The 23,752-nt window shown below is 35.2% G+C and overlaps 1 protein-coding gene across 4 annotated transcripts in view; it reads right to left on the bottom strand.

The window, feature by feature from the left end:
* Window positions 1-17,181, bottom strand: part of LOC127644541 (TLE family member 5-like) — a 30,369-nt gene extending 13,188 nt beyond the window's left edge. For 3 of the 4 annotated variants that reach the window (XM_052127743.1, XM_052127745.1, XM_052127747.1), the window contains exons 1-2: window positions 16,937-17,181; window positions 16,611-16,819 (exon numbers count right to left, since the gene is read on the bottom strand). In XM_052127743.1, coding sequence (XP_051983703.1) covers window positions 16,611-16,637 — 27 coding nt within the window. In that variant the 5' untranslated portion in view covers window positions 16,638-16,819; window positions 16,937-17,181. Of the gene's footprint in view, window positions 1-16,610 lie in introns of all 4 variants that reach the window. The other variant, XM_052127744.1, reaches the window with a different exon arrangement.
* Window positions 17,182-23,752: the final 6,571 nt, after the last annotated feature.

Here is a 23,752-nt window from a genome sequence, read left to right as displayed (position 1 = left end):
AATGTTCTCTATATTAAGATATCCCTATAAAAGCCTATTTAATCTGTGTCAAACTGAAGACCCATAGGTGCAATTAAACTTAATGTGACATTTTTGTGGCAAATCAATATTGTATATCCATGTATCATTTATTTGGTTAGTAGCAAAGTAAAAGGCGGGTAATATGATAACGATTGTTCACCCTGATTACACTGTCAGGGTTTATTTTGCAATAACCAGCTGACTGTACAGTATCCCTTATGTATCACATATAACAATATTTATAGAAATAATATCATTATAATGATAGCAAAAATAAGATGCACACAAAGTTGCAAAATTTAAACGAATGCTTGTTTAATACAAATATTTGAAAACTGAAATTGTTGGAAGTAGAATTTCACAGATTGTTTTTAAAATCACTACATACTGTATAATCTTGTCAAAACATGTGGTACACAGTAAAAGTACACAAAGCACAGTGACAGAAAATAAAAAGTAAACAGCATATATATATATATATATACACACAATATATATATATATATATATAAATAAAAGAGCTATCGGATAAAATCAACTCTGATAGTTATTTTTGGTTTAATTTCTGTGGCTGGCACTGGAGGGTTCTCCAGTCTGAACTCCTTGTTTCAACAGTATAACGGCACCCTCTAGAGGTCAAATAAAAAACACTCACTGACTCCACGTGGAGTTTGTTGTGCAACATGACAAGGTTATTTATAGAGACAGATACTTTAAATGTGGGTTTAAAACATCGACAGTGAAAAGCCAAGATAATGTTTAATGCATGGTTTTTTTATTGTCATGGTGCAATAAACGAGTTATTTAATACAACTAAAGGCAGTTTGACAATTAATTTGTTTATAACTAATCGCTGCACAGGAGAATTGCATTGCCGACAGTCAAATGGACATTAGATGAGTTAGAAAAATGTCAAAAAAAAAAAAACAAAGTAAAGGGTGGAAACTGCTTACCATTCTTCTTAATACGCTATTTTGAATAAAATTAAATAAATAGTCATTGTGAATTTGTGCAGATCTGTTGAGTTTTTTTTTCATTTTTGTTGTGCTCTGCTGTTCGTTTGCTTTAGAAGACCATGTGCAACAGGACAGTTTTCCATTTATAGTTTGACTATTAAGTTTCCCAAACTTTTCTCCATTCTGACAAAATGAACTTCTGACTAAACTTCCAATACAATGTGTTCATTTGAGGGCAAATAGACATATAATATAGACCATGCCATTCAAAAATGACCTTTAAAAAGACAAGACTTGAGTTTATTTCTATCCCTTTTTCCTCTCTCCCTTTCTTGGACATAATTTATAGATTTAATATGACAATAAAATAATATAACAAATATTGTCATTAGTGATGGAAGCATACAGTCGCTATATGGCTTTACAAGGCAGTGTTTTATGTTACTGCTGAACAACAAACATTTGGCCTGTTATTTTTTTATTAATTTCAGATGATATAGACTTTGAAGAAGGTAGCAGTGTGGGAGAAATTTATTGAAGTATCGCCATGGTATGTAATATATAAAGTTAAGCACTATTTTACATGAATACGTTTTCATTCTTATTATATATTTAAAAACTGTCAGCCGATAAAATGGCTATTGGTCCGTTTTCCCACCTTAGTTATCGTATCGGCAAAACCCACTATTGGTCGACCTCTAATAAAAAATATGAATACACAAATCACTCTGTCTGTCTGCTGGCATAATGAAGACCCTCCACTGTTGCACCTTTATGATGCTAATGAGGGATTTTGGCCTGAGTGACCCAGACATCTGCTGTGCACGCATGCACACACACACACACACTTACTTATACAGCCCTCCAGGGTCTTATCCGCTTTTTTGTCTCCAAAATAGTGGCTGGTGCGTGTTGTTATAGAACCAGAGGAAGTGAGATGTTTCGGGGGGGTTGAGCGTGATGGAGACAAAAACCATTTCACAATTACACACATGCTTATGTCTGCGTGTGTGCGCGTGTATGTCAGGGGGGATTAACCTCTCTCTCTGTTGGGGGTTTTGTAAAGAGAGGGGGTCTTGTTAATTTGGTTGTCCTTAATAATGTCTTCACACCCTAACAGCACAAAAAACACATAATAAACCCAGACCTGTGTGTGTGGTGCTTGAGTGCATAGGTTTCTACACAATACACTCAGAGTCAGCAGTATTAGATTTTCTAAAGGAAATGTCTCGCCAACTTGATGCTAGGATGTTGTGGGTGGTTGCTTGGTGTTGCAATTTGATTACTTGGGGTGTTTTGAGTGTTTTTTAGCAACTCGCTTTGCTTTGTGGTAGCTTTGGTGCTTGCCAGTCAGTGTGCAGACACAAGCAACAATCATATTATCATCAAATAGCACAAAGATGACTGACATTACAGTCTTCATTTTTCTGTTATAGCATAATTCCCTGTACAGCTACTCTGAAACTATGTTTGTTGAAAAAAGCCCTATACAAATAAAAATGACTTGATTTGTTGCTATGCAGTTGCTAAGGTGTTCTGGCTGGTTGCTCACAGTGGTTGACGGATATAGGGGTGCGCCGATCTGATACCTGGATCGGTATCAGCTCTAATACGGACGTTTTTAAACCGACAAGCCCGATCCAAATCCGATACTACGTGTTAGTCATGTTCATTACTGCCAAGCTCCAAAAATGACAAAAGAACCATAAAAACACCATTAGTTCATATGACTGGTGTATTTTATTCAAAGCCATTTGAAGATGTGCAATAGCTCTGTGATATGGAGGCCCAAACCTGCATAAATAATAAATGAATAAATGTAATAATAAAATAAATAAATAAAAGGAATGTCTTGATAAAACAAATATAATTCGTTTTTAATTAAATGTATTCCTGAATTTATTATTGCATGACTTTATTCCTTTATTATTTTCTATATTTATTTTTAACTTTATTTCTAATCTTTTTAGCTTTTATGTATTCATTTATTTTGCATATTTTTTTATTTATGTGTTAATTTATTTTTTACATTTATTTATTCCCACATATATTTCCATATTTATATATTCCCATATAAATTTATTTATTTATACATGTATTTATTTTTACTTTTCTGTGTGCAACATGTAAATGAGGGAGGCGGTCCTTGCGGAGCTCCAGTGCATCATTGGTTAAGCGCTCAATAGTACTTATCGGAAGCAGATGGACGTCCCACCTTAGCACCCTCTGACTCGCACAGATTTTGAATATGCAGAGAGTTTAACAATCCAGGATGTGCTTCAACATTCATACCAGCCTACAGCTCACCTAAAACATCAATCAGCACCTCTACACTAAATGAAACATAGTTATTTGATGCGCGGTTATCGACTTCATTCACAAGTTGCGCAAGTCTCTAGATATATGTGAAGAGTCAGCTGTAGATTTTTTAATTTTGTTATTGCATTTGTATACATAAACGATCAGGGAAATGAAGCATGGTTGTATCTTTTACAATGAACAATCATAACAACAGAAAACAATATTATGGATTTGCAGACATCAAAATATGAAGTTATATACACAGAAAAAAAAGAACAGCATAAGGTTAAATCATATAATTTATGAAACTTGCTCATTTTGTGGTTTTGTTGAAGAAACAGTTCCCCATTTATTTTGTGATTGTAGTATAACCAATACATCTTGGATTGACTTAAGCTCTTGTGTTTTTAGACCCACAAATAGCTATAGTTTACACAATATGGCTATGACCTAACGTCACATCAAAACAAGTAATCGAGCACACGCTTCAATCTACAATAAGCCAATGGTAAGCAGGACCCGCCCACATCATTATCATACAAGAGACAGAAATGTAAGAATATTTAAATATATAAATAAATAATGTGGGAATAAATAAATAAAAATAAATGAATGCATAAATAAATAATAAAAATAACAAAAACAAATGAAAGAATAATTTTTTTTAAAGAATAAAAATAAAGAGAGAAAATAATAAATAGAGAAAATAATAAAGGAAAAAAAAAGTCATACAAAAATAAATTCAGGAATAACTCATTAAAAACGAATTATATTTGTTTTAACAAGACATTTATCCTTTATTTTCTTATTATTACATTTATTTATGTATTTATTTATTATTTTTGCATCTTTTGTCCTCCATACTGTGAATCACAAAAGGCTGATACAAAATTGAAAACATTTTGCAAAAAAACAACTGCCTTTTCTACTGAACACAAACTGGAATTATTGTTCATTTTGCTGCTACACTGTACAGTAGACTATAGTAGACTGACAATAACAGTAGACTGACAATAACGTTTTTCTTAATAAGCTGCACATTTATATTGAAATAATGTGTAGTTACAGGTTTGTGTTTCTTTACATATTACAGCGGACCCCCAATTAATTCCACACAATAAAGATATTCTAAACAGATTATGCAAAAAAAAAAAAATATATAAAAAATATTGGGACTGAAGATTTCAGATATCGGAAGAGAATAGGTGGTATCGGTGCATCCCTAGACTGATAATATAAATCACACAATTTAATATTAGAGTAAATTACAAATACATAAATTGGCAAAATATATATATTTTCAAAACTTTAAATAAATAAAAAAAATATTTTGTATGGTAGATAGCAGTTTCTTCTGGTTTCGGTTTAGTAATGCCATATTTGTAATTGCAAAAATAAAAAAAATATTGGCCGATTTATCTGCATCAGCAATATATCGGTCAACCACTAATTGCTTCTTCGCCAACACAAAAGTTCCTACCTGCAAGTCTCAATTGCTGGGTTTCCATCAAACTATTAAAAATCTGCACACCCGTAAAACTGATTGGAAGGCGCATAAACTCAATTTGCTTCAAAGTTAATGGCAAGGCAGAGGTGGATTTTCTAGAATTTTTCATAAGTATAATTGCACATTATGTTGACAGAAACAAGTTTATTCTCAAAACAATTACTTTTTTTTTTACCATTTGTTGCACGTGTTATGGGTGTGTGATAGCTTGATGTGGCCCAACAAAAGGTACGACCTTTGCACACAATTCTTTGAACGTAGCCCTTGACATTTGGAAATGTTTAACCCACGGCTGGTCGTTAAAGTGGGTCCTCACAATCCAACAAAACAGAGTTTCAGAGACTGGGGCGTAAACACACAAGCTATAAAAAATAATTCCATCTACTCATATCAATAAATCATCAAGCGATAAAGTCATAGAAAAACACATCTTACAAATAAGGACAGGATGCTCCACTAGTCATCCAACTACAAACTAACAGGTTTAATATATTTAGCTTTGGTGATTTCAAAAGTGATGAATTAAAAGATGCTACTTTTTGTAACGTTTAAATACACTGACAGCATCCAGTGCATTTTGTGTAATTACTATCAGAGAGTAAACTTTGAAAAGTTGTCTTTTTGTCCTTTGAAGCATTGCTTCTTTACAAATTCATCAAGCTCTACAATAAAATGCACATTTTAGTCATCATTGGAATTTACATTTCCTGCTGTGAGCAATGTTCCCATTATTATGCACAGCCCACAGGTTTAATTGCAAGGTGTTTATTTGTAAGGACTTCAATTTTATAGCCTGTTGCTGATTCGTTATGTTGGGTGTCTGACAGACAACGGGTTGCTTTAATAAACTGTTGCATGCCTTGAATTAGGCTACATGTTGCGCAACCACAATTATCTTACATTTACACACTTTTGAAGCACTCCAGTTACTTAAGCACATCACTGAGCTCGGGATGCACATAAGAGGTGTCGTGGCCTAGATTGGAGCGTCTCTTATTATATACGTCCTATTTAGTTTTCTTATTGCAGGGTTGCCCTTAGTGTCCACATATCCCCCAGAAGTATGTACACAAAAACGTTCAGTTGTTATATGTTATGCATTTTTTGCATCAGTGCTATTGTATAAGAAAAATGGCAAATAATCGTAAAACCGGCTAACAGCAATTTTTTTCTCAGACGGTAATCTCTCCCTCAAACTCTCACATTGTGGCATCCCTACTGTAGGACACACATAGTTTGCTAATTGGTTTGTTCAAATCTCTGCTGAATGCTCGCAGATCATTGGTAGGTTTTTGCGGAATTCAGAATGAGATTTTTTTTTTGGCATCAAGCAGATCTCTAACAGCGCAGTTATGACATCACAATGAGCAGAAAGAACCAGAATCACATGCTTCTCAGAAGATAATGCCTGTCATATAATTAATATTTCCCCATGAATCATCACATAAACTCTGACTAACAAGGTCAGAGGGGGAGCACTAAGAATATAGAAAATTCAAAGAACAATGTTTAACTGTACTACTTTCATTCACATTTTCTTTAGAAAAACTTAAAAATCAAATTGGTTCAGATTGGAATATCTATTTTTAAGAGTGCAAGAGAGAAGCAAAAAGTGAAATACGTCTCTAATGCTCATTAAAAAAAAGGTTATGCAGGACCAAAACAATGAAACCAAATACAAGACTTTCAAAAAGTTGCAGGTCAGTGTGTTATTTGGGCACATGGAAGACTAAAAACTGCTGAACTCAGAGAAATGGAGTCTGTTATTGTCCATTATTTCCACCAAGGCCCGAGTTCAAGAGTTTTATGGGGGAATGGAAGAGGGCGATCAACAGACCGATGAAGAGCTACTTACGGTGACTAAACACGTGTGCAAAAACAGTAATCCTCACTTGTAATGCACCAGGCCTCACTTTTTACCCCAAATAAGCAGAACAGGCCAATTGGCTTAACAACATGAAAAATAAAGCAAGAGGACACACACATCATACACCCATTTCAGAGTAAAGAGTGTTTTATTCAAACTTAACATTTATATTCGCAATGGTAACTGTAAACATTTCAGCTCGTACAGTATATTCATCATAAATCCATGTGAAATGTGAAATTCTAAGAGTCTCTTTAGGACTCGGAATGTCCAAAATGCCCAAAGTCTGTTTTATAGCAGCAACTTCAGAGGTTTACTAAGTCAAACTGATTCCACAAACTCCTACATTTCAAAGAAAGCAGTAAATCTTTGTGGTGAAGATTAAAAGGAGAATTTGGCATTAACTCCTAATCCAAGATTTGGGATCCTGCAGTTAATCTATGATGCCCATTTCAGAGGTTTAGAACCAAACTTTGAACAGTGTCCTAAAGAATTAATCTGCCAAAGAAAGACAAGCCAAAACAAAGTCTTTAACAAAGTCAGTTCTCACTCCGATGATATATTAATCTAGTATTTTAAGACACCAGGACCTTGTCAATGACCGCATTTAAATGCACTTAAGAAAGTGGTTTATTTCAGGGTTTTTGCAGAAAGTGGCATTCTGAAACGTCATTTAAACAAGGACCACGTTTACACCTGGTATTAAGATGCTCGGGTGATCCGATCACATGTGGTCATCACAGTTTGCACATGGTCTTTTAAATGCATCTCCTGTGAGCACTTGTGATCTTATTTGGAGGGGAGGGACTCGGTTTCATGACGACATACATCAGTTACTATGTCAGCGTGTTTCGGCATGATAAACCGAATCAAATTCAGAAAAGTGCACAAAAAAAATTAAATGAGCGGTATTTCTCCAATTACGTAATAGTTCACCCTCCCTGGTACCACATAGAACAAGCGGTCCTTGCCCCAATCTTACCATTGCAGTCTATTACATTGCCTAGAAAAGTAAAAATACATCCAGTTATTTTACACTTACATTCAGTATGGACAATGTTTTCCCGTATGTAAAATTTTTAAACTTGTGTCTCAAGTATATGGCTGAACCCCAAATGACGTATTAACAAGTCCCCCTTTTGCTGGAAAGAAAGGATCGAGAGAGGTGTTGCTACGCTTGGTGACCTTTATGATAAAGAAGCTTTGAGATCGTTTGAAAATATAAAGCAGCAATTTGGGATTTCTAGGTGTCAACTTTGTACTATTTTTGGTGGTAGTACACAGCCCCCTAAAGCTGCAGACACCCTCTGTATGGTGCTCAATGCCTTTGGACAGGGTCATGAATTGCCAGTGTGTTATTAATCCTCGTTGATTCAAAGTTGTGGTGATTTAGCCTTAACAGCTCTTTAGGTTATTGGAAAGAGTTTTGAACTTGGTATTGAACGATGGGGAGTGTGAAAGAATTAAACATTTTAAACTATATCTAGAGATTCAAGGGTACGCCTTATTCAGTTTAAGATTTTGCATAGTTTCTATTGGACTCCCTCTAGATTTAGGCTTGGTTTAAAAGACACCTACCTGCTGGCGATGTCAGTTGGAGGATGGAGACATATCCAATACTCTGTGGTTTTGCATTAAGATTCAAGAATTCTGGGTAAGTGTCCAGAATTTTATGTGAGGCACAAGACACTCAAAATTCATTCTGCCCTAGACCATGTACATTGGGCGATGGGGCGGTTATTAAAGTAGGTGTCAAATATACAAAAAGCTGGGTCTAAACTAGTGTAATGATTGGCAGACAGAAAATTCTTAGAGGATGGAAGTCAAACGGCACACCCTCATTTCAAGAATAGTCCACCAACCGAGTTGGGCAGGGTGGCGGCATTTGAAAAGATGTCATATAAACAGCTTGGTAAATTAGATGTGTATGGTAAAAAAATGGGACAAATACTTTTTTTTAAAGCTCTCAGTAAGATCCATGTGGAGAGAGACACGTGGTTGAAATTGTATCCATTGTGGAATTATTATTTTCTCTCTTTATTTGGTGATTGTTATATTTTAATGGGGTTCAAAATGGGGGTAAAAAGTATTTGTATGTTGGGAATCAATAAGTGTTAATCATAAAAAGAAAACGCAATATTTTGAATAGATTGTCCGTTATTTTAGTGGATTAGTTGCATTAACATGAGCTGCAGATGTTCATGCTTCTTGTAAGTGTCCCTGAATGTTGATATCAGACACACTGAAGATCTGTAAAGTTCTCACGCTGGTGTATATATCAGCTTTTTTTAATTTTACAATCGTACGGTTATTTCCTTCTAAACCACTCGTAATCTGCAAAACTTCAACCGCATCATCAATTAATATTCAAGAGCCACACCATATTCCACACTAATGAAAACAAAAACCTATTGAAGATTTGTTGTTAGAAATGTAACATTTCATGAATGCATTTAAAATCAGAATGAATAAATCAGAAGAATAAGATCAGAAAATAACCTCATCCAGTTCTCATTTTGTTAATATATTTAATAAAAAGAGGGGTGGTGGCTCACTGCTGCCGGGGTGCATACAGGACGGATAAGCGTTAACACATCAAACGTGAAGCGGTTACATATGTTTTTTACCACATACGCAAGTGGTTTTTGTGATCTGATCACAAAAGTTTTAGATCCAGTTTAGACCTGTATTTAGCGCTGAACACATGTGATTCGATCACCAAAAACGCATCTTAATACCAGGTGGAAACATGGTCAAGAACGGCAATTTCCTTGGACCATTTAAGGGATTAAATGAAACAGTTTAAAGCACCTGGGTTTCTCATGAAGAATGCAGCTTACTGTAGTCATGTAAACGCATTAGCGGCATTCTAACCAGATTTAGAGGAGTGTGCATCTGCGTAAAAAGACCGAATAACTTAATAGGATAGAGACCAACATGTCAACAGCGGAATTAAATATTTCTGCGAGTACAGTGGGAAACCCACGTGCACTAAATTATACCCATTTATGCACACTAGTGTAAAATACCAACTGTCCCTCATGTTCATGTATATGCACTCGTACATTGGGGGAATCCCAGAGTTCTATGTAAGAGGGAAACTGTTGCTCCAATGCAGGTTGCGATAGAAAGTGAAGGAAACAAACAGCAACAATTCTGGAATATTTGGAAATAAATGAAAGAAACAGAACAAAATGGCAAGTAATCCATGTTAACACGACATTTGAAAACCCTTATTTTCTGCTTTTGACGTCAAACCGTGAAGAAGCATGCACTCAACAAGTGCGCACATTGGATAAGTCGGTGAGAACACCGGTTAAGATGTTTACAAGCCACGATAAATCGGTGTAATGGGCAAAAATGTGTTTATTTCTACACCGTTTATGATCTCAAACAGATAGAGGAACACCGTTTATTGCATTTGCATGATCACACGAATTGTCGTCTTATTAAGCATAATAAGTGTAGAAACGTGCATGTAGACGTGCTCAATGATAACAAAGAAATCCCTAAATGAACGCCAACAATACTAATGAGATTAAACAGGAATTCTCTAAGAATCCAACAATATCCTACTGAATAAACTGGTATTCTAAAAAAAAAAAAAAAATGGGAATTTGAATAATAAAAAAAAAAGACATTAAAATAAAACTAAATTTAAAATGTATAATGTATTAAATGACAAAAATGCTTTAAAATACTTAAAGAAATTATAACAAATAACAGTATACATAATACATTTAAAAATAAATGCATATATAATTTATAATGATGTAAGTTTAATAAATGATAAATTACAACAAACAGTAAGCATAACAAAATAAAAAATATATTTTATTATAAAATAATAATAAAACAAATTAAAATAGATATAGTATAAATAATAAATTGATTAATCAGAAATAAATTAAATGAAAAACTAATCCATCCCATCTTATATCAAAGTCGTATTTGTTCCAAATATACAGTCTCCTTTAGGATTTTGACAAGGAGTTGAAGTCATACAAAAAAAGAGCAAACAGGAACAAACCATGGCCCCCATGCACAATGGGTATATGTTTTAAGATGGCTCTATATTCATCCCATTGGTCCCAATAGTACTTGTGGTTTTGGACTCTATACTGACACCTATCGTCCAGGATACTGGAAGTTTTTTTTAACCTAGTGCTGCCGCTTCATACCAAAGATGTTTATCTTGTGTTTTCTCTGGCACTTACTACACACATCCCTATAATGGCTGAACAATGGCGTGTGCTTGCGCTTGACGCATGATGTTGTGCCGTTTATCCATGATTTGTGCCATGAGAGCTTCAGGGAGTAGTGGTTCGTTTCATGACTCCAGCAGGAAACTCTTGTTTGGACATTTCATCTTTTCTCTTACACTCATTCTGTTTGAAATATATGGCGGATCATATTCCTGCTGATCCATATGATCACTTTGGACTATGCTGTTGACTTGGGTTCTGCTGTTGTCTAAGTACATTGTGTTTGTTTTAATGTATGGTTTGCTTGTTTAGTCTACTTGTCCTTATCTTTAAGCATTGGCTGAAAGTGCTATATAAATTAAACATGTTATTATTTCTGTCATTACTAGTGGTAGTAACTCGGTCAATTGCATGAAACAGGTTGTTGTGTGCTCTGTCAACATGGCAGCTCCCATGAGTGGGTGAGCCACTCCATGTAAAATTAAAACAACTTTTATTGGGATACTGACATGACTGGTTTCTTCATCTAATCGGAGTCTACATTATATTTTTTTTCTGGAAAAATGTTGTTTTTAAATGTATTAGCAAAACTTACTGAGTTCAACTTTAAGGTGCTTCACTATAAAATATAAAACAATAAAATGCAGAAATTTGTTTTACCAGTTAATTGCCAAAGTGAACAAGTTCAATCGGATCAAAGCATCCGACTCATTTCTCAACCATCTTAAGCCAGTAGTTGAAATGTCCTCCCAATTTCTACAATGGAATTGCAAAAAGGCTTCAATTAAAGAAGCCCACAAATGTCCACTCGTGAGGTTTTCATTTAGCATCCTTGTGTCCACGTGTGTGTGTGTGTGTGTGTGTGTGTGTGTGTGTGTGTGTGCACCTGGGGAAAAGGCAATTAGGCTTGAGTGCAAACAAAATAATGACTGGGGACTCATTAACAAGCTGCCCACTGTGTGCACAGGAACAATTCATGGAAACAAGACAATTAAGCCACAACAGGGAGGAACCTGGCAACTGGTGTGCAAACAAGCATCTCCGACCATTCCTGAAACAGAATACATTCATAAACCCTTTCATTTATACATGCCACCTGGAAACCTGACCAGTGTTTCGTGAGATAAGAGGAGACTGAAGGAAGAGTAAACCAGTGATATAAAAACTGACATATAATAGAGACATATATTTGGAAGCCACTAAAACACAACAGAACCCTCTCTTCAGGTTGTCAGCATTTCAGTATTTTCTTCTAAAATGCCTTTGATTTAAACAGACACAATATACAGCTTTTACGATGCAATGAATGAGAAAAATAATTCAAATCTTCCATAAGAAAATAAATGCTTATTTTCTAGAAAAGTACTGTGTGGCAGTTCCATGGAACGGTGATGGAAATTCTATACTGAATTTAATTTACCATCTTCACTGCCTGGCCAAAGTTTCGTTGGACCTCCTTTAGCTTCGTTTACGGCGCACATTAGTCATGGCATTGTTTTGACAACCTTGTGCAACGTCACAACATTTATTTCTGTCAAGAGTTGCATACATTTTTGACGAGATCTTTCATGGTAACAATGAATGAAAGAATTACAAACAGCATCTCTTTTAAAGAGAAAATAAGGTTTGGACTTCATAGTTTTACACTTGTGCTCATCTTCCAACGACTTGAGACTTTAGACATGATGACGTTTCCAGTAAGGGAACATACTGAGTAATGCTGCTCCCGGGTTTTACGGTGCATTGTGGGATTTTTTAGAACGCTTCAGTTGTGACCTTCAAGTGGACTTGGGAAAATCGTAAATATGAGTTCTGAGCACATGAATGACCCAGCGAAGTCAGATGTTCCAGTGGGAAACTCGGAATTCTAGATGGCACCCGATCTGCAGAGATGGGAGGAGCATTAAACTTTCAACATGGCGGAGGAGAGTACAGTTTCTGTAGTGAATGGTACACCTTAGCCAAATATATATTTTCACTATTCCTGACATTTAAAATTCCTTGTCTTCGGTCACCCAGGGTCACATGATCATAAATGGTAACTTACTCAAAATGACCACTCCATGTACCCTTTGCTAACGGCCTTGTGGAAGGTCCGAACTGGGACTAAAAAGTGGCCCTGAACTTACTGGCCCAGAGCAGCACACCGGCTCATTGATTTAATTTTCCGGCTCCATTTCAAATTTCTATTGACTGCTAGTCATGACAAAGGGCCACACCAATGTATAAATTGTTTAAACTTAAAAACATATTAAACCACTGTAAATGTGATGAGCGGATTTATTTAAAAAAAAAAAACACTAAAAATCAAGTACTTTATAGATCAGACAAATAACCTTTTCCCCAACATACAGATGTTAGGTTAAAATGTATATATGAAAGTTGAAAAGGGAAAGTGTGCATTTTAGGTGCTGTGACAAGTCAGCATTTATTCAACTTTTTTTAAAGATATTAATCACCTTTCAACTTTTTTCTAGAAGTGCAAATAAACTGTTGTCTTAGTTAATATGAGGTTGTGAAAATAACAAGTATAATATTAATATTTTATACATGTAAATATACAGCTATACACGATCATAAAATGTGGTTTAAAATAGTTAGATGTAGGGCTGAAATGATTAGTCGACATTATCGACAATAAATCATTGACGTCAAACATTTGCGTTGTCAAATAGTCGTCTGATTTCATTTAATACAACAGGAGATCTTTTGAAATGCTAATGATGATGCGGGAGAGCAGCACTTCAGCTCGTACTTGATTGAGGAGAGGAAGAAAGAACAGCTCACAGTCCAGACGCACTCCAAACAGATTAAGGTGATGTAGATCGCAAAGCATTATAATACAAAAATGCAATACAAGTAAATACAGAAGCAGTGTCGTCGTGAAATAAAGCGAAGCCGTACCTGGTGTTCGGATTGAGCAAAACGTGCCTGTCAGAGTGTCTAAAAAGGAAACACTGCACCGTTATATACTGTATTTAATGCATCCTTTATTAAAGTTCAAATAATAAGGAAGCGGGCTGTATAAATAAGCATAAACTCAGAAACTGGCATTTGTTTGTGCAGTCAGAGCCGTATGAAAACAGCGCGAGAGAGTTTCAAACTTCTCCCGGCTGATACACTTGTGCACACTTACTGCAGCTAGATTTTGTTTATAGTGATTGCTCGCGACATACTGAATTATAATACGAGTGTCACGGTGTGCGAGTATCTTACGCCATGCCATGCATCTTATGGAGTTTTGTGTTCCTTGCCACAGTCGCCTACAGCTTGCTCACTGGAGTTATTAATACAACTATTATTTAATTATTTTTAAACACGATTAAGAATCATATTTTATCTAAATTACACAATGATGATTCACCGACTTTATAGACATTACAGTTTTATCGTCTGTTAATGCTGATCTTCTGTAAAGCTGCTTTGAAACGACGTGTGTTGTGAAAGGCGCTATACAAATAAAATTGACTTGATGAAAATCGCCGATACGCAGAGAAAATATTTTCTATAAAAAGACAGTTTCTTTTTTGAGAGTTAAAGATGGATCAAAATCAAGTGAACAAAAAGGTGAGAGGCTGTAGTGTTAGTCCATTATACAATGCAAAAAAATTTTTTGGTTTGTTTTCCAATATAAATATCTAAAACGCCTTATGTACATTTACTTTAGCAGCTATACTGCAGAAGAAAAAAATTTGTTATCGGAGAATTTTGAATACAATATTTTATTAATTTTAATATTTTAAAATATCCTGAAATCATTAAAACAAGATACATTTACATGAGAAGCAATATAAGACATTTAGACTTGCTTTTAGAGAAAATATCTTGAATAGGAGTATATTTTTTCTTAACTGCACCGGCAGAAGTATGAACATATGAAAACATCCATTTATCAAAATACACTTTATATTTAAGATACATTCTCTTAAAGCAAGTCTAAATATATTATATGTTGCTTCTCAAGTAAATGTATCTTGTTTTAAGGATTTTTAGACACGGTTAAATTGAAAACAAGACAAAAACACTTGATAACAATATGATTTTTTGCAGTGAAATATTTAATTAAACATTAAAAATCCAAGTAGTTTTCCCCTTTAATTCAGTGAAGTTCATTTAAAGGTATATGTAAAAGATGATTTTGTCCTCTTTATTGTTAGTAAGCACGTTTAATACAACCTTTTAAGTCGGGCACAAGCTGAATAGTCGGTTAAGAGCCAACGATTAATCGTTGCAATAATCACCCAAATAATAGTTCTAATAATAGTTAATTAGTCGATTATAAAAAGAATCATTAGTTGCAGCCCTAGTTAGATGAAGGAAGTCTCACAGAAGGACAATGCTTAACATGTAATGTCAACTACTCACAATACTGTGTGTAAATGTACATTTGGCCAGAATATGTACATATAATAATAACATTTATACATGTATAAATAAACATCTTTTAAAGTGTAGATCCTTGCAGATATTTTATAGATTAATTGCTCATATTTTCCCCCTATGCGAGTTTGTTGCATCTTTATATCTGCTGTGTTTTAATTCCTTCTCCAGATTATTCTTGAGAAAAAGTGGAGAGCTGTTTCTACTCTCCTTTAAACAAAATAAGCCTCAAAGACTCAAATAGCTAAAGTAATATTTTTCATGACTTAATTATCAGGCGTGAGCACTACTCAGCAAGCTCCCAGAAATGCTTTGCGATATGAATAAATTATGCAAATGACAATGAACTAATCATAGCTTTACTGTTTGCCGATTTCTTAACGCTATGGTTATTGTATTTGTTGTAACTTGCAGTTATTTGTCATTTATTGATTATTCAGAGTTCCTCTTATACTTAATATGATGTTTTTGGTTGTCACGTTATTGTGATTTTTATGTCAAACAATGAGGTCCACAAGAGGTGCAAAGTTAATGCTTTTAAACAAATATGCGCTCCGACGTGCAAGTAATTTCAATATAAAAGCCATTGCATTATTTCAAAATAAAAGCCATTGAATTTGCTTGTCTTGGAGTTTATACAATTTTTGCTTTGTTAAGAGGTCCGCACGGGCATATTGGAGCCCAGGGTGACCGCCTATAGGACAGGCCTGTACTTGTGCAGCAGGGCTGGCCCAAATTACCCAGCGGCCCACCGGGAAAACGCCCGGTGCTCCAGTCCGCCCCTGGCTTGAGTTGCTTGCTTTCTATTGAAACACCCCTTCGTGTGGTGTCCCCTTCCCGCAGTGCCATTCAAGGGCGCAAAATTGCCTTTTGGAATTCGCCCCCAATGTACCATATTTCCATTGTGCACCGTGTGCAGGCCCTAAAACCAGTACCGCCATTGAACATCCCTTAAGAAAACATGGCATTACAATGGCTCCATGTAAAAAAACAAAAAACAAAGAAGGGCATTACCATGTCCAAACCTAAATATACTTCAAAAGGACATGCCTTTACCACTGTAACGTCCAAAAACCAGTATTATCAATGTAGCACATAATAAATTACATGATACATTTTATACATTTTCTTAAGTTCAGAACCTAAAACCTAATGTCATGAATATGAGAGATGTTTAACAAAAACCATGAACAATAGAATGGATATAAAGGTTGTTGGCTCTCATCCCAGTCCAATCATAACACGACATGTGCAGATATATGCAAATGATACAATGTATCAAGTAGTTACAGAGACACAATGTTACAATGTATCATTCCGAAAACACATGCTATAGGAGAAAACATCAATTGCATCAGAGAAACGACACTTACCGAGTGCCTGGCTTGTGGAAACATCATGTCAGCTTGTTTGTTGTGCTGTATTCTCCTTCTGTAAATAAAATTAGATGGATTTGGGTGAACGTCCTCTTTGTTTGGTCTCGTCGCGGGGAGAGATTCGGTCCTGATTGATCAATTTGACGACAGAAATGCAGTCTGATCTCTCGAACCGATTTCCTCGAGATTGTACTTCAACTTCTTGCCTTTTAGAATAACAAAAGCAACGCACTATATTTATTATGTGACATCGCGGGTAGATATAAGAAAATCGAAAGAATATTTGGTTGAATTAGGCCAATTTCAACGATTAATCCACATACTTGAAGTCAATGTTCAGATGCAGTAATAAAGCCAAGCTAACTGGCTAAAGCTAACACAAACGTTTATTTTGAATATAAAAAGAAAATAAACGCGGAAGATGCATTAAAAACGATAGACAAACGACTTTATCTTAAATTTTGACTCATAAAAGCTGATTTTGACTTTGAAAGAGAAGACTACGTTGGGAAATTCATGCCTCATCCGCTGCTTCTGGAATCATATGAACGGACTCGTGATGAGGGACGCAAACCTACGAATTCTACTATGGGAACGGTTTGCTCATGAATATTAATTACGCCAGGCACACGTTGCTTGGTAACCTTCCGGGTGCGTCCGCATCACGTAATTAATATTCAGGAGCTACGCCACTCAGTGTTACACCTTGTTACGAAAAAACAAACAAACAAAAAACTTTTGAAGATTTGTTGTAAGCAATGAAACATTCTATGTATGCATTTATAATTATAATTAATGATTAGATGAATAAGATATGTAAAAATTTATTTAGTTCTCATTTTGTTTACTTATCAATCTGCTGTTCTGCAATACTAGGCTCTTTTCAACAACAACAATCTATTAAAAAAAGCTACAAATCCTATCGGAATCAAACAGGAATTAAAAAAAAAATAATTATTGGAAAACTGCCATTTTGAAAAATTTAGAACTTAAACAAAAATATAGATAGATAATTAATTTATTGAAATAAATTAAAAATAAAAACAACAAAAGAAATAAGTATTATAAATTATAAATAAGTACATTGTAATTAAACAAAAAATTATATTTCATCCCATTTTTAATCCTAGGATTGGTTCCAAATATTCAGACTTCTTTATACATTTTTGATAAGGGGTTTAAGTAAACACAAAAATCGCTTATATATATATATATATATATATATATATATATATATATATATATATATATATATATATATATATATATATATATATAAGGGCTGTCAATCAATAACATGGTGTCCCTATTAATTAATCGCGCAATAATTCAATATATAATGATGAAATAATTATACATAGTTATCTTTAAATATATATATATATATATATATATATATATATATATATAAAATGCTAAGAGTCTTTTCCTGATCTCAAGAATTGTCACATTACATTTTAAGTGTTAAATAGTGAAATTGTCTGCATTGATTACGGTTTAAAAAAACAAAACAATAAATAAATAAAAACCGGAAAATGGCTTCACCATGCAGTTGTTGACTAGCGCCAGTAAGACTTACAACACAAACGTAACATTAATATTCATGAGCTGCACCTTCACCATAGTAGGAAGCAGCCATTCGCATGGGGAATTTAAGGTGGCGCTCAGGAGGCCCATTTTAAGATGTCAAATGGATGAAATGACAGCGGGCGGAAGTGCGTGATTGTGGGTGGAAGGTGTAGCTATTACTCGGCTTTTGTTCTCGGTCATTGGATAGCGACTCCAACATGCAATACTGCTAACTGCACCCATGAGACCAGAGAAATTTAAATCAGTTCAACCTGAGAGCAATTCAATTTTCTCCAATGTAGTGGACATAAGGTCAAACGCAATCATCAAATATTTGGTATCATTTATAATAATATAATATAAAAGTGTATTACTTAAAATTCTACAATATACTAAGAAAATAATTTAGGTGAAACTTTCGGTATTTTTGAGGAAACGTGTATATTTTTGGTTCTGGTCTCCATTTATTAAGTTGTACATCATTTTTAATTTCCTTTTAGCTATATTACAGTTCACTTAAATGATCCTACAGTGTGACAAATGCATTTGAAGAAGTTTAAATTCTATATTTTTAAACAACCTTTAAAAGGCAAGCCAATTTATCATAACCATGCATGGCAAACGAATCCCATCTCTATTGACATCAGGCAAAAGCACTTGGGATTGCATGCAATTCCCTTTTGTGAAATTTTCCACTATGATGGACCACGAATCTGCATTTCATTAATGTGAAAGAGAGGGTATTATCCAATCTCTGCGTGCCCCCTTCTGGGCAAAAAAAAAACTCCACCAAAGTTTGCAAACATTTTAAAATTACACACACATAAGGCATTTATTTTTTTTAATTTTTTTTGCATATTTATAATGCAAGTAAAACATTATATATTGATTGGCATTTTAATGTCTGACAGCATAATTTATTTTAAATACTAAAGAATATCAGGCAATGCAAAGAAAACAACTAACTAGGCATTCAGCAAGTACAGGAACACATTTATTTAAATTTAAAACAGGTACTTTTATTATTTTTGAGAAGGCGCTTATGAAAATCATTTCCATGTTTGAATGTGGTTCAGGCAACAGTGGTTGAAATGAAACAAATACAAATAAATAAAAAAAAAATCCTCATCTCAAGAGCTTCAATGTATTTGTCCGAGCCCAAAACTCCCATCTGGACAAAGAGCACATGCTTTAAAAATAACAATAAAAACAAATAGCAAAGAGAATAAACAGCAGTTTATTTTCAAACTTAAATACAAAGTAAAACTATTTACTCTCTTATTTAGTGTTTTACTCGATTTTTAAAGGGGACCGTGTCTAATTTCACAGTCCACGTGTGATTTGGACAGCAATTGGCACTTGTTATGAGTCTCACAGAAGGGGATTGGCACGCACAATATTATCCAACATTTACATTTGGTATAATTACAAAATAAAAAGGTAAAAAGACTCAGTGAACAGGCGTTAGAGAAACCCCTAAATTAAATCGACATTATCCTGTAGTAAAAAGAAAAAAAGAAAATACTTATGTGGTTCTGGACAAAGCAATTTTCAGAATATGTATCATAAAAAAAAGGGGAGGAAAGGCAGATATCAAATTTCAATGATTCTTTCATTTGGGTCAGAACATCAACCATTCAACCAATCCGTCAGTCTGCAATGGGGCAACACATCTGATGGGCAATGGTAGACAGAGCTCAGACAAATTCAATGGCAAAAGGCTTTGTTTTTATGCCCCTAGGTCACACTTAAAAACATGTTAGGGCACTTACAAGCTACAGAAAGCTCAGACTGAGCGTTTGACAGATACAAATGCATAAGGTACGTTTTTAGGGTGTGGAAAGCAAAACTGGATCCATCTCGGATGGTCACTTTTGGTCACATGATATAGCACCACTTTTACAGCACACCTTGCGTTGCTTCTCTACGCTCTTGCGACACACCATTCCCATTATAAATCGCTTCAAACACCAGCTAAGCAAGCTTGATTTTGTGTATCTGCATTCTGAAATTCGTAACACTGAAATTCGTAATTCAAAGCAAGAACATGCCGAAATCTCAGTGTTGAAGCAAGGGTCAATAGAGCGCGCATTAGCGTAAACTGTGGCGCAGATCAAATACTCCTAACAACAGTTTGAAGGGAATCCTGCTGAGAAAGTTTTTAGAAGTTGACATGTGTATAGTTGGCTACATGAACAACAACACATCCGGTTTATTGGCACAAACATTTGAAGGAAACTTTAAGATATGTTCAAGGAGACAGCGCGCTTGCAATGCGTTTGCTAAGCATTCGTGTCTACATTTGTGTATTTGCATAAAGTACATTTCTAAACTAAACGGTAGTGTGTAGAACACCATTACATCTATAGTACCCCCGAATCGCTTACCCAATGTGCTATCTAAAACGGTTGACCAGAAGCCATTAAGAACAGCCAAAGCCCTCAAAACGGATATGTTTATTCAATAGTCCAGTGTGAAAATGCTCTCATAAAGAGCAGGAAAGATGCTATTTCCCATTTAAAACTCCCAGAACCATTAGGAAGTTGGCCAACAAAGAATATTCAACCTTAAGAGGTGTTGGTTGACTGCCATGTTTGGCGTATGCTGGAAAAACAGAAAAACACAAGCAAGAGTTAAATGAACTTTGCGATTGTTGGCAAGATTCAAATTGCATTTTCCCATCTTGTAAAGTTTAACCACTGTGCCCTAAAGACTAAGTGTGCTTGTCACGTGACTACCAATCCCACAATGCCCAAATACATCACAAGGTCCACAGAGGTAGCAGTTCTTCGGGTTATGTCAACACGAGAACTCTGGAACTGGCACACTAACTGTGCGTTCACACCAGAGGCGGCGAGAGCGTCAAATCGACCGGAAGTCATTCATTTTCAATGACAGCCAGCGTCTCTCGGCGGCGAGTCTTGGGCGGTGTGGGCATCAGATGAAAGTTCAAGTGCAGTCAACATTATGGTAATGAGCTGTGACACGGTTCGGCGGCAACCTATTGGAATACAGAAGTGCTCCGCTCTAGCGAAGTCTAGAGAACACAACAGTGTAAACTTTGGTTCCCACCAAACATTAGTTCCGAAGATAAACTAATTATTGCCGTGGCGGGTTTCCCAGTAATATATGATCTGTGCCTGTTTGCTTACAGGGATATAAAACAACCAAGACCACAGTTATTATTACAAATGTATTTTATTTTGATAACAAACAACTATAATTTTAATTACTTTCTGCCATCGATCGATTTCTTATTTTCACATTTTAAAGAGTTCATGAGGATATACGCTACTTGTGATCGGTCGGCAAAAAGTAAATGGTCGACATGTCTGGATGTTTAAATTGCGGCCCCTTTAAATATAGTTCACAAAACAAAGCATTCTGAACAACCATTGCCGCCTATTTCAACTACGTCAGAGCGTCCACGAGCGTCCTTGAGCGTTGACGGCAGGGCAGCCAGAGTGAATTTTGACGCTCTCGCCGCTTCAGGTGTGAACGTACGGTAAGGAAGTAACTTCCTTCCCACAACTCAAAAGATCAAAAGCTGCGAACTGTTCAGAGTTGCGCTTGCTCGGAGAGTGTTTCCAGGCATTTACCTTGTAGCACGGAAAAATTTAAACGTGCATTAAGAAAATCAAGCTGCGTTAGACAACGTCCCATTGTAGGAGCAATGCATTTACAATCACTAGCTTCCAAATCTCAGATACAACGAAGCAACCATTGACACCGTTTCATCATAGCGTTACTGACAGAATACAAGAGCAAAGGGTCTTTATGAGCCACAAACTTGATTAAGATCACACATTTCAAAGAGAGACATACGTCAAGTGAACAATGCACTGCCACAGGATGCACTACAGTGTCTAAATACGTCTCGACTCAATCCAATACCTCTTATAGCGGTTAATTATTTGCTGTTCAGTGGCCATAATTTGCACTGTATCATCAGTTTCAGACTTTTATCACTACGAACAACTAAGAGAGCAGAAAACACTTTACAAATGTGACATGTCCAAACCCCACAACGTTTCAGCCTACAAATAACACGTCAGAGGTTTTAAGGTAACGTTAAGATAGGATTTGGGGAAGGGAACCTGTTTGGGTGCTCTCGAATAAACAAATCTGATGACCAATTACTATAAGTAATTAACTCGGGGAGTAAAACTGCTAAAATAGTGAATAATACATTAGAATTTGGTGGAATGGGAATTTGATGGTATGAGTATACATCTGAATACTTAATCACTGGCTAAACTGACCACGTACAGCAAAAATCGAATTTCTCAAACCATTTGACCGAATACCGAATCGTACTTTGATCGTTTCACTCCTGCCTCGTATCAGTTTTTCACATCGGTTTCGACATGTTTTCTTAGCCCTTGATGAAAACGACATCACCTGTATAAAATATTGACTGTAAAATAACCGTAGAACACTTTTCTATCTGTGCATCACATTCACAATGAAGGAAACAAGCCATGAATTTAAGAAAATGAAATAAAATTTGAAAGTAAGGTAAAGTGTCACTACTTGCAAGCGTTGTCCATATAGATCCTCAAATCACAGATAATAAGCTGTCTATTTTCATATGGTAAATTTCCTATTTTCGTTTTTAAGCACTGCGCCTAAACATCATTCAAGTGTGGTTACAGAAAAATATTTATAGTAGAAACATAATCGACATAACATTGTCGACAAAACTAAAAAGTATTTTAACTGGATTTATAGGAGGTTTATACAGCAGTACAGACACTAGTCTCATAACATGGGAGTGCTTCAAATGGAAAGAGAAAACAATAGCATTCAAATTATCAACAACTTCAGATCTGGTCCATAAATTATATAAATAAAACGTTCTTTAATTAAGTCTTTTTCTTTTGCTTAAAAATCCTATTCTTTATCTCATATAATATTCACACTGTAGAGGAAGCTTTTTCCAATCTCCTGGAAAATGGAAAAACATTCCCGTTTCGATGTTTCCTTGTGATGTCGAACAAAATAACGTTTTCAGAAGTCTGATATTGGTTTTCTCAGAGTATTGCTCATAACTGAACGTGTTTTTAGCTACGTGTATATCATTTAAAAGTATTCATAGTGACAATAAAATACAAAATTAAATTAAATCAAGAATCACAGTTTCAATAATATTGTAATTCATAAGAAAATCAACAAAACCGTACACAATTACGAAAGTGTTTTTTCTGCCAAAGGTAGTGTACCACAGACGTTTTGTACATAATCAATAATGTGTATACCCAATTACAAATATAAATATACACAATCAATTAACATCAGCGCACTAATGCTTTCCTAATCACCCCACGAACTCACGAACCCACCAGAATTAATTGACGTATTTGTAATTCTTGACCAAAAGTTTCTTTTTAAGTTGCATAAACATTTATTGGACTGTGTGCACCTCGAAAGATGATGATTATACCTTGCGAAGTCAACACAGATTCTGAATTGAAAAAGGAGTGAAAACGCACTAATTGCGCACTCCAAGCGTTACGCCTGGAAGTCGTCAAACTATCGTTATATCCTAGGCTGACAGCTACTGTCGAAAA

Source organism: Xyrauchen texanus, chromosome 6, assembly GCF_025860055.1.
Source record: "Xyrauchen texanus isolate HMW12.3.18 chromosome 6, RBS_HiC_50CHRs, whole genome shotgun sequence".
In the NCBI taxonomy this organism is placed as follows: Eukaryota; Metazoa; Chordata; class Actinopteri; order Cypriniformes; family Catostomidae; genus Xyrauchen; species Xyrauchen texanus.
The sequence above is the reverse complement of the archived record's forward strand: the minus strand, read 5'-3'. Positions and strand labels throughout refer to the sequence as shown.